This window comes from Blennius ocellaris, assembly GCF_963422515.1.
Source record: "Blennius ocellaris genome assembly, chromosome: 13".
Classification (NCBI taxonomy): Eukaryota; Metazoa; Chordata; class Actinopteri; order Blenniiformes; family Blenniidae; genus Blennius; species Blennius ocellaris.
The window spans coordinates 15,999,148-16,012,239 of record NC_137662.1 but is presented as its reverse complement, the minus strand read 5'-3'; the positions used below and the strand labels follow the sequence as shown (position 1 = coordinate 16,012,239).

Here is a 13,092-nt window from a genome sequence, read left to right as displayed (position 1 = left end):
ATTCATCTGTCTCTCTGGGCTGAGATCGTAGCTTGGCCCTTCCACCACTGCTGCTTCATTACTAATGATGAGGGGGAGTTGCTCCCAAAGGGAAAAAGAAACGACTCCCCGATTGGCACAAATGAATACATACAACATACACAAATGCACACATGAGGATGTTTGTCTTTAGACCATAGCTTGAGTTGAATTCCTCAACCTTGAAGATAATTTTAATTGCAGCTTGCCTAACGGTAAACTCTATTTGTAACTCTGACAACAATTTTGAAAATAAATGATTTACATAGACATTTTTTTTCTTGTCCTTCTTAGCAAGTGGATCCATACATTGTGGTTGTGTATGTACTGAAGAACGTAGTTGATTTAAAAGAAAATCTAATAAATTAGGGGTGTTGTAATTAATTAATCACATCTCAGCATTCAATACAAAAATATAATTTTTCAGTTCACACTGATTTTGGCAGATTTATCAATAATAGTCAACAATTATATGTTTGTCGATGGACCTTACAGCAGCATGTTTAGCACTGACGTGATAGAAAATACTTTTTGAAGTCACTTGTGCTCTTATATATCCTTCCATCCCACATAGGCTCGAAGTTTCCATTCACTGGGCTGAGCAATGCACTCTTATCTGTTTCATACATCTCATCCCCGAGCCTGTTACTGCTTTCCACAAGAGTGTTTGTAATCTGATGCGTCTCGTTCAATGCTATTGTAGCTTCGGCAAGGATGTACTGAAAGCAAGACAAGCAATAGGCTGGCAAACTGCCCCTTTATTAAACAAATGGTTACTGTCAACCATAAGAACGCTGGAAGAAAGCAATGAGGTTGCTCAGTTACTAAGTTCCAGCACCTCCTTGAGCTCTCCGTCTATCCACCTCTTGTCACACTTCAGCTTTCTTAAACACACGCCGTCTTGGTTCACTCTCTAACCCTTCTGCCTGTGCGGGGTCAAGATGTTGATTTGGGGATAGCAGGATGTAAAACATAGGGTCACTACAGTATGGTCTGTTTGCCCGCAACTAAAAAGAACATTTGCAGGTGCATTGTGAGACACTCCGTGTTTGAGTTGAAAAATATACATGTGTTCAATTTTGTTTTTTCTGTATTTAATTGAAATGAATGCATTAAAGTCCCATTCCTAGCATACACGTATTTATTGTCACGCATGAATAGAGAATGTAAGGTATTGTCCACATTACAGTGATTTGTCTTTTTACATCTTTACCAAAATTGAAATTAAAATATGGAGTAGATTCATTGATCTAGTTTTGACAAATCATCCAGAACTGGCACCTAAGCCAGGATATACAGTCTATACAGGATATGCAGGCTATACAGGCTACCAAAAACAATAAATAAAAAATACCTGCTTGAGAAAACTGAAACAGCTGCCCTCATGCTTTGTCTTTTCTATCTGTTCATTGGTTCGGCTAAGATCCTTTTTGCACCCTTCAAAGAGAATCTAACTGTTGTGCACAATACCATTTCAATGCTTTGAACTTTGTGACCACAGCTTGGAAATGATGTTCCTGTTTCACTATGCCTACATGCACAAAATGATGTCAAAATAATAAATGTATCTGGCTGGGTTGAGCTGAGGCGAATGCAGGCCATTTTGGGTTTTACAAAGACTTTTTGGGGAAAAACAGAACAGCCAATCAGCTCATCAATCAGCATCAACAGACAGGTCACCTCACAATGCTCTTGTGACAAAAGCAAGGCGGATCACCTGCAGGCATGTTCCAAAAAAATTCTGTGACAACCACGCCAAAAGAAAGTGGGCTAATGTCGCAGCATGTTCCACATGCTCATTTATGCAAATTAAAAAAAAAAGAAAAATGGGGACAGAATTTTAAAAAGATGCAATCAAAATTAGTTTTCTCTTCACATTGAAGCTTCTTTTCATCCAGAATTTCTCAGTACCCTTTCTAGTGTCACGCCACCACTCTTCAGCTCAGGTGCCAAATAAAGCTGGTGGAGAGAAACCTCAGTCTTCGAGGGGTGTGTGTGTGTGTGTGTGTGTGTGTGTGTGTGTGTGTGTGTGTGTGTGTGTGTGTGTGTGTGTGTGTGTGTGTGTGTGTGTGTGTGTGTGTGTGTGTGTGTGTGTGTGTGTGTGTGTGTGTGTGTGTGTGTTTTAGGTCAGCCCTGGTTAGCATCATAGGCAGTGGATGGGAGAGTTAAGGACACCTTTACCTCCGAGGCTTTGCTTTGTCTCTCAGCCATCCCATCTTTTTCTTCCCTGTTTTCCCTCTACAACTCTCCTTATTTTGCTTTTTGTCTTTCTGCCCAGCCTTCACTCTCAGCCTTTTTCTCTCTCTGTCTCCCCTCCGCCCCCTCTGGGCACCATCTCAGTGACTCTGTGTGTTGTGGGATGAAATATTTATCTGTATTGGCAGGCCCTCGCCTGCCCTCCTCCCCTCCGTCGTTCTCTACCACCTTGTCTCCTCTCTCCTCCTCCCAGTCTGTCCCTGCTGTGATCATGTTAAAGGTTTGGTATGACTGGTTCCAGTCCTCCACCCCCCATTACCATTTGTATCCCAGTGTTTTTTTTTGAGGTAAAATTTTCTGTGCTTTATTTGCACGTGCAACATTTCTTTCCATGCTTTGTATGAAAGACAATAGCAAATATGAAAGTGAAGTGAAACCAGCTTTTCTATATTCATCTGATGATCTTTTTTCATGATTGCAGCCTGGGAAACAGTGACCATGAGGAAAAGTCCGACTTCGTCTCCTCTCTTTTCTTTCAATGAAAGGACATTTTTTTTCCCAGCAATCCTTGTCCACATTTCCCTTGCTCCTTTATTACCATTTCTCCTCCAACTCCCCCCGGATTTGTACTTCCCGCACCTCCTTTCTTCTGTTTCACTATTTATCCTATTGTTCTCTCCTTCCACTTCACCACCCCCTTGCCTACTGTGAGCTTCACTGCTCTCATTTCCAACACCGCTGAGATCTTGTTCTGCCCTGTTCTCCTTCTACCAAGACGAGGAATATCAACCGCAGTGGGTCGATGTCCCACAACCACAAGCTTTTCCTCCTGATTTGGGACAAAAAGCCAGTGATGCTTCTCCGCGGCAGCCTCACAGTGGCCTCACCTGTCAAAACACGCTGAGAAGTAAAAGCAGCCGGTGACAGATATGTGACTGAAACACAAAGACGCATCAGCTTAAAAGAATGACATATGTTACACCAGGGATTTGGTGACAGTGTGTGGAAAGTTTGAGACAATCCCAAGCGTGTGGGTGAGTGACATGTGAATAATTGTCAGCTCATTACAGCTGCCACTCCACTGAGCCACTTTAAACAATGAACTGTATCTGTGACTCACTGTTTTCCTCTGTCATCTGTCTCCTCTGAAAATCATCAACCTTTCTCTTTGATTTTGTAATTTCCGCCTTCGCTGGTTTCCACTGTTCCCCTCTGTATCTAGTCATACGCCGTCTCTACCTGTCGCACCTCGTGCATCTGCCGAGACTCATTTGCATGTGACCTCAATGTTGTGTGTGTTGGTGTTTGTACGCGCACGCCGCCTCTGTTGCTGTTTATCCAGTGCCTGACAGTCACGTCTGTATCGCAGAATATTTTTGTGTTTGGGTGGCTTCAACCAGCTCATGCACCAAACAATAGACTGCTAATTAGCTGTGTTTATCTTTCTCTCCTTCTGTTTTGCTTTTTCTGTGCTCCTCCATACTTCTCCCCCTGTTCTGTGTTGAGGCGCTGTGGGAAACATTTCTAAATATACACATGAAGCAGCACAGGGAAACAGACGCTCTCATTTGGAGTTTGAAGATGCTCTGAAAGTGTAAATCCAGATGAACGACAGTGCAAATATAGTGTTAGCGGAGAAAAAGAGTTTTAAAAAATAATGTATTGTCTGTAACAGTTTTCTCATAGTTTTTTAGCGTGGATGGAAAATGACACATGCGGAGAGACGGAGCAGGCGAAAGCACGAGGAGAAAAATCAATCGAGTCTCCTCCCCTTTCTTCTGTGTGCACCTTCGCGACCTACTTTCTCCATGTTCGTTCTGTGACAACCACTTTCACCTACACACACAAAAAAACCTGAAGGCATGGCATTTTACACCGGCATTTCATTTGCTCTGTGAAAAGCCTTTTTTCTGCGCTTCCCATCGGACTGCACCGTGTCAATCAGTAACAAAACAGAGGACCAAAAACACTAAGATGAGGCACGGAGAAAGACGTGCAAAACTCCCCCTGGGAGGAGGAAAAAAAAAAAAAGATGAAAGAGATGGAAGAAGAAAAGTTGATTTCAAATTGAATGGCGAGAATTTCATCTCGGGAGATGAGTTTCATCTTTGTTCAGTTGACATCAATTTTTCTGCATTGTCAGATAATCAATGTCACATCTCTGTGTGAAAGGTTATGAACAAAGTGCTGGCTATGGCACTCACAACTTGTGTGTGTGTGTGTGTGTGTGTGTGTGTGTGTGTGTGTGTGTGTGTGTGTGTGTGTGTGTGTGTTTGAAAATATGTACATGGCCTATTTATGTGTCTTCAGTGTCCCACATGAGGTGAAAGCCACGACAGGCTGACTCATGTCACTTAGGGAGACAGATGGAGACGCAGGTGTGTGTATTTGTAGGCTGTGGGTTCGTGTCTTTGCCAACCCAGAAGCCCTTGACATGTTATTGGGTGTATGTGTGTGTGTGTATCACTTCAAGTTGTGCATCAGTGTATTTAAAGAACTATGGTTGATGTAGTTGAGCATTAAATATTAGAGCAGGTGCCCATAAATAGTGTTAATATTGGTCGGTCGATACAGACTGATAATCTGAGATTTCCCCAACAATTTTTTTTTTTTTAATGGACACAAGACAGCAGTATGCATTCACAAAACATCCAACAACTCCTCCCTTTATTTCATGATGTCCAGTGTCAATGTTGAAAAAGCTGACTTTGACACAGGAATCGATCGTTCATGGGGCAGAAAGGGTGAACACAACAACAAATCTTCTCTCAACTTTTGCACTTCATAACAACTGTTGAACAACCATTTGAATTGTCATTATGGACTGACTGTATAAAGATGTGCACTTTCACTTTTCCCTCAATAACTTTGCTTTCTCACAGTTGCATGACTTGTGTGTTTCAGAGAGTAGCCTGTTTCTAATGTTTATCAATAGAGAAAACTCAGGAGTTAACGTATCAGCTTTCATGGACAAAAAGCTAATGGGATTGTTCTATTGATTGGATTGGGGAGGAACTGCTTTTATCCGTTCGGAATCTAATTGTACAGACCAAGATAGCTTCAATCAGTTTTAACTCAAACCAAATGCTTGTTGTCCTAGCTATTAATTATTAGTTTTGAGCTTCATATCTCTCAGATGTTACCAATAAAAACAAAACAAAAGTAATTCCTTGTTGTTTTACTGTGTATCTCGTGTTGGCGGCAATTTTTATCTCTCTCTCTTTAAGCCTTATTCCACCAGCACTTATTTCCACCAGCTGTGTCCTTAGTGTGTCCTACATGTGTATTTTGTGTGTGTATGTTTTTGTTTTAGACGTTTTAGGGACAAGTTAGATAAATGGGACACACATTGTGCTTTCCTAAACACAATAGTCCATCACACATAAACACTCGCCCATAGACTCACACAAGCACAGAAACGCAACATTTAATCAGCTGAAAAATAGCAGTAACGCTCCATATCTGAATCCCAAGCATTCCCAATTACGCGGGAGATGTGAATGCAACCTCAGCAGAACAGTTGCAGAGCGGAGCTTGGAAATATACAAACACAATAGCCTACCAAGAGCGTGCACACAAACATTGGTAATGTGCTGACCTCCTTAGCCATGGCCTGCAATAGTCAGATACAGAGCTGCTTTGGCGGCACTTGCCTCCCCTAAATCTTACCAGAAACACAGCAAAGGCATAATCTCTATTGGGAGAATCAGAACATACAACTGCACACAACAGATCAAACAAATATTCCCCTGAGCTCTTGGCTATAGTAGTTCAGGCTGAAAGTGGACCAGCCGAGCAAGGGATTAGACCGAAGCTCCGCAACTCAGGTTTTAGTAATCTACAGTGGATGAAAGACAAATTCACTGACTGGGTAAATGAATGTCCTTCAAAGCACATCAGTACTGGTGTTGCATTATCCATACATCCATGCATGTTCTGTACGGTTTTATTCAACTTTGGGTAGCAGGGTGCTGGATGGGATCCCAGCTGAAATGCAGAGAAACATTCACACCTATGGATAACTTAGAGGTACTAATTAATCAAGCATTCAGGTCACGCATTTCCTCGCATAGCCTGGACACTGCACTTTGCTTGCACCTTTTAGAATATTTACATTTGTGTATTTTGAATGGATATTATATTTAAGTTTATTGTGTTTACAATTTCTTAAGTCTATTTTATGTCTTTTTCTTTTTGCTGAAAGCTGAGACTTCCAACTGCATTTTCATGTATGGACGCATATCGATAATGACAAAAAAAAAGTATTTTGATTCTAATCGCAAATGCATGTTTTGTACTTTGAGAAAAAACATTAAATCTCCTGATAGAAAGGCCGTAAACCTCGATACAACTCAGGGATCTTTTGAGTTTTCTCGTTTAAGGACCTAAATTATGTCTCCGTGATATAATGTGCCTCCATCTCTCGCTCTCTCTCTCTCTCTCTCTCTCTCATTCTCTCGCTCTCTCTCTCACACACACACACACACACACACACACACACACACACACACACACACACACACACACACACACACACACACACACACACACACACACACACACACACACACACACACACACACACACACACACACACACACACACACACACGGGTTGAGGAAGAGCATACTGGGTTATCTGGCCTCAGTCTTTTGGATGGCGGTCCTCCGTCTTCAGGGTGAAGCATGTAGAACAGACGTACCTTGTTGGCATGTTTCTTACTCTGAGAGAAAGAAAGATAAAAAGATCACCAGTGAGTTGAGCTTTAATGTTTCAAGCGAGTCAAGTGAAGAAAAAAAAAAAAAAATCAATGACTGTCACTCCATCTTGGCAACACCGTTCCAAGCTTTCATCTCTGTTTTGGCTGATGATGCTTGTAGACAATCTGCCCCCGGGTAGGTGACTAATGGCTCGGGTCAGCCTCGGCTTTGTATAGCTCTGAGTAATATGTTTGAGTACGGAGAAGTGAAGTGGCGAAGACTCTTTACTTCAACTGTACACGCCAATACTATAACTGGCTGAAGTGAGCTTTAAAATAGATTAGATGGCACAAAGTAAAATTGTAGACTATTTCAGAAATGATCTCCAGAAAGGTGTCAGCATTTTTTTAATCTGTCATGTTGGCATAAAAACTGGCATAAACAGAAAAATTTGACTTTTAGGAACAATATGTCACTGTGCAAATATACAATAGGGTCTATGTGTTTTTCTTTACTCTTGTGTGAATTACTTCAGGTTAAACTTTGTAATGTGTTGAATACCACATGATATTTTTAAGGACATGATTAGAGGAAAAGCTATTGTAGAAAATATTTAATCACTTTCTCAGCTAAACTTGGTATTTAGCTGTGAAGACTGACTTCACATGGGTGTAAAACATAATGAGGAATATTGACTTTTCTTCTTATGTGATTTAGGGCGATTCTAACTTTCGGGTTGACTTTCAAAACTATGTCTTAATTGTCAGCACAGCAGTGACAAATGGCCTTTATTCTTGCGATTCCTCAAACACTAAATACATTTCTCGACTTTTTTTTGTATTAGATATAATCTAATGTATAACATGTTAAATTATATGGGCTAATGTGTTATGAGGCTTCAGCAGAGTCAGTACAAAGTAAGTGTTTACATTGTGACCACTGACCTAACATTGTGTGTTTTCCTCTTTTGCTGTGGAAACGGTCCCGACCTGGACTCTACTAAGACATTATCAGCAGACTCACAAGGTGGAAGAAGGTTCCTCCAAGGAGCCACATGCATCAATGACCCATGGATGCTCATGAATCATGACCCTGTTCAGCTCTTTTCCTTCCTGAGACCACTTTCCATAGATACTGACCACCTCTGCCTGGGAACACACTTCAGGAGCTGCACTTTGTGATCCAGTCTGTTCATCACAATTTGGCTGGAGTCAGACTTACGCAAAAACTTTAGTTTGCCCTTTTTTCCTGGTTGTAAAAAACAAACTTGTTAAAACAATTTTAGGAATATCTTCTCATATAAAACATGTTTGAACATTCATTTTCACATAATTTTTTCTGCTAACTTCATGCTTTTTTTTTTAAACACAATGATATTGCAACACTGGAAGCTATTGTGTATGTATTGATTAGTACACAAACCTAACAAGAGTTTGTCCTTCATTTGCCTGTTTGAAAAGAATTTAAGGACTCAAGTCTGTAAGCTATAAGAATGAGCAAAATACCATAAGGTTTATGTGAAAGCACAGGGAGCTGTCCTTGTAGCTGCTGGCTGACATTTTCATACAGGACAATGGAATTCACTGCATATACTCCAGAGTAAATATTAGTGACTGTATGTGTGTTTAGACAGCACTGTGTGTGTTTGTGTTCAAGGATGACATTGCTACTATCTTCCTGCATGCGTACAATTTTATTGGCATTGGCTGGCCTTCACTCCTGCCTGTTATATAACATCTATTTATCTCCATTTTCTGCTGCTGGGGCAATTTTCCAACACCATGATACCATCACGAATATTGTACTATAACTGCTACGCACTTTTATTATAAGACATGGGGTTCAAAGTGACAATTGCGATAATGACATATCTGAAGAAAGAAATGTGAAACCCTGCACTGACTGGAGATTGTGATGACTGAATTAACTGGTCACCTTTTGTCGAATGCTTATAAATTGTTGGGTATTTTTGGATGTAATTGAATATTATGGCACACAATTGAAGCTAATGGGAGACTCTGAGAAGACACTGTACTTACTGCTCCAATGCTTAGATTGAATCCTTTGCCCCAGGAGAACAGCCCCCCCCACCCCACCCCATCACCACCACCTCACATGCCTGCTCACTTGTCAGATGTCTGCTAATGTGCTTTGTCAGTGTGTGTGTGTGTGTGTGTGTGTGTGTGTGTGTGTGTGTGTGTGTGTGTGTGTGTGTGTGTGTGTGTGTGTGTGTGTGTGTGTGTGTGTGTGTGTGTGTGTGTGTGTGTGTGTGTGTGTGTGTGTGTGTGTGTGTGTGTGTGTGTGTGTGCGTGTGCATGTTTATAGGTGTTTAAATGGTCACATATTCTACGGTTTTGAGAAATGGGCTAAAAGCGGGACCTCGTGTCACCATGGTTACCCGGCACTGACCCTCAGCGCTCGTCGCACTCTAATGGACTCTGCATGTCTCACTATTTTTTTCCTTCTCTGGTTTTCCAAGTGTCAAAGTGAGTGGGCGGGAGTGCACAGGGCAGAGGGCAACTGTGAAAAAATGCCCGTCACATCATTCTGGTGTGTTTGTGTATACACAGAAAGTTCAAGACAAATCGGTGGTGAGCTGGGCAAAAGAAACAACGATACAGAGTGTGTATGAAAAGAAGACTTTAAAATGTGTATTTAAAAAAAAATAAAATAAAAATTCTGCCCAAAAAACTCTCATGAGCCTGTTGTTACCCTCGTGTCATAAAAACCCATCAACCTTTACCTTGAGCAATGGAAGACTAATGCAAATTTAATATTTAGAATTTTTTTACTTTGATAATAAATTAGTTGCTTAACATCCTTTTTGTTGTCTTAATGACTTGGAATAGGTTTTTGCCCAGGAAACACTCTTCGAAACTAAACTTCTTCAACAAACAAACCTTTTAAGCTTTAAAAACATCTTCAGCTCCCTGCAACCCACGTCTAAATAAATGAAGTGTAGAGAATGAATAGATGGGTGAACTCAAAGCATCGTCAAAGTTTAGTACCGACTCCTGTACAGTTTAGCTGTCACCCCAGTGTTGTCCTGGTGTGATCAAATGACTTGCCATTTCGTTAAACCGTGTACAAAAAAACCCCGCAAAACATTTAATTTTTTCTTTCACCTTGAAATTTTAAAGTTGTATTGAAAAAGTGATGTGGCTAATTTTCTTTTCTTTGTTTTTATTAATTACTTTCAAACTCTTCCTACTTTCACACAATTTTTTTCTGCCTTTGATCTACTGACCTACTGTGACTGGCGCCACTGAGGACACGCAGTGATGCTGCTTGTCGACTCGTCAGCTCTGCTCGAAGCTGCGTTTCTGCCAGACTCAGGATGAGGGACAGAAATGGATTACTGTCAAGTGGATGTTGTAGGTACACAGGCGTGCAGACACATACACACTGCGAGTGTCCCTGCTCCAGTCTCTCAAGATAAGGGCCTTGTCCTCATTAGTCTGCTTGTTAATCCCAATTGTGTCTTGTAATCAAGGACGACCTCAATGCAGTGCATTTCATGCAAGCTTACACTCACATAAACACGTGTGCACTGCATTCACACACATCTGAATCTGGGTTGAATAATGCAAGACCTGATTATTTAATGGCCATCCATTAAATTACTCGTTGAGTCTGCTGACAGAGGTAGACTACATTAAAACACATTGTGTGTGTGTGTGTGTGTGTGTGTGTGTGTGTGTGTGTGTGTGTGTGTGTGTGTGTGTGTGTGTGTGTGTGTGTGTGTGTGTGTGTGTGTGTGTGTGTGTGTGTGTACGCAAGCTTGCAAGTAACTAGCATTACCATGCTGCATTAAGTCTATGTATAATAGATGAGCACCATTTTGAACGGCACAAGCACAAATTGGTACAAATAAGGCAGTTGCAGAGTGTACAGGAATCTGCCTGTGAATCACATTTGTTTGTTTTCTGCAAAAGAGCATTTCCCCCCCCCCCCCTCACGTTTCACTCCAACCGGAAAACATTTTTCCCAGGTAAAATGTAGGCAGAAGGACTCACCTCATAGTGAGCGGTGCGCTGGGACTCGGAGATGAGCTGGGCATTGCAGATGTTACAATAGCTCTCTGTGAACAATCCTCCATCCACGACTCCTCCATCCACAACGCCCGCAGACTTCATCTTCATCTGAGACTGTACACGCACACACACACACACACACACCCAAACATATGCAAATAGGAACATGATTAAAATGCAGGACAGAATAAATGTCAGGGAAGCTTGCAATGTGTGTTTGGGGTGCATGAGCATGCAAATATCTTATCTCAATTTAGAAATACCCCCCCGCCCCACCACCACCACAGAATGACAAATTCATGATGACAGCTCAACTCAAAATATGTAGAGCTTCTGTCAGAACATCCTCTCATGGATGACTTTGGCTCCCATCTTGGAAACAGTGGCCTCAGGCCATAGCTTGAGTTTTTGTGTGTTTGACTTGGAAAAGAAACTAATTTGTTGTGTATTTCTTTCATCATTTGAAAACACCTAAACATAAAACTAAAAAGACTTGCCTCCAGTCAGCTGTGATGCACTCGAGTGTCTCAAAACCATAGATGGGTAGAATACTTTATGAATGATAAAGTAAACGTGTTGTTGCATTAGCATAATATTACTCAAGTGAAAGTCAAGAGTAGGCGTCCAAAAATGTACTTAAGAGTAATTAAGTGACGGGAGTAACTAGTAAATAACCTCATTAATGTTTGGTGAATTGGGATGTTTATAAGTTGGTATGTGCAAACTGAGAAATTGGAAACATATTTTCCACTAACAGAACACAATGACAGAGCTTCAGAGTCAAGGATTTCATCTGTGTTATGAATAAAACATTTGTTTTCCTTTTTCTTCACAATTCTAAAATATTTTAAATGGCATGGAGTGTAAAGTATGAACTTAAACACATTCCTTTGCATCAAGCAAGGAAAAACATCGAATATTGTCCTAAAAATAATAGAGATTTACAATATCTAAGTTAGTTTTAATTATTTAAAGGTATACAGGAGGATTTTCAGGAATTTTAGGAAAGAACTGCCCTCTCCACCGTTTGAAAAAAATGCGCATGCGCAACGCTGTACCTGCTCCCGAGACGGAACGCCTACTAAAACGCGTGCGAGAGACATGCACGAGCCCAGTTCTCCTCGTGCACGCTCTGTTTACAAGTCACAAGTCGGCATCGCTCACATAAGCTCACTTTACAAGAAGATTTGCACCAGAGGGGGTGAAACTGTGTAAAAATGTCCGAGAATAATGCGTCGGGTCGGCCACCGGCATGATGACGAGCGCAGGGACGAGCACGTACGACGGGCTTACGTCATATATCACCAGAATGATTGACAATTGGGAGGACCAGTTATTTTGATGATCCACCCGGAAGAAGAAAATCCTCTACTATACCTTTAACTTGACCCATTTTTAATTTGTACTTTTTCGACTTTTATGTGGAGTATTGAGGCGGAGACTTACAACACAATGTGAATGACAGTGATGTTATGTGAAGGCCAAGAGGATATCAGTCATGTGGATCACCGTGGAGGCTGTGGTCAGAGGTAAACCACCTCTTACTGCCTGGGAGCAGGAGAGCAGCTCCCCTCAGGCTGGTTGTTCTCTGGCTAGATTTCATCAGCCACATGTTTATATGTTGGCTATACCTGAATGCTTATGTGTACTAAAGTCGTTTTTATTTATGGAGCAGTGAATCATCTTCATAGAGGGCGCAAACTTTGATTAGACTTTTAACAAAGATCTGAAATTATCTATAGTTATGTGTTGTTTCTATACATGTATTTTCATTCCCTATCATGGTATTTATTTACAACCGACAAACAATTGTCATTATAAAGCTTGACTATTTACAATTACTTTGGGTATTCAGAGATGTTAAAATCTGATTTGTGTATTGCTGGAGTCTTAGCCATATCAATAAGCACACTACAAGAATGAGTGAACTGATGAGCTGCAACTTCATATGCGTGTCAAACACCCTAGACTGCAATTGGTAATGTCCCTATGCCTATAATTGTGATATACTTGGTTCATGCAATTTAGAGAGTGCAACTTATGAGAGTTACACTATGAATCATGATTCTATCTCAGCAGCAGTAGCAGCCGGAATTTAATGGCTGTGCACTGCTGCTGAATGCATATTGGGAAAACTTTGTAAC

The 13,092-nt window shown here is 41.0% G+C and overlaps 1 protein-coding gene across 2 annotated transcripts in view; it reads right to left on the bottom strand.

The window, feature by feature from the left end:
- Positions 1 to 13,092, bottom strand: part of LOC308138050 (zinc finger matrin-type protein 4) — a 64,425-nt gene that overhangs the window by 37,079 nt on the left and 14,254 nt on the right. For both annotated transcript variants that reach the window (XM_080506987.1, XM_080506986.1), the window contains 2 exons: positions 10,931 to 11,062; positions 6,845 to 6,937 (listed from right to left, as the gene is read on the bottom strand). In XM_080506987.1, coding sequence (XP_080363113.1) covers positions 6,845 to 6,937; positions 10,931 to 11,056 — 219 coding nt within the window. In that variant the 5' untranslated portion in view covers positions 11,057 to 11,062. The remainder of the gene's footprint in view (positions 1 to 6,844; positions 6,938 to 10,930; positions 11,063 to 13,092) is intronic.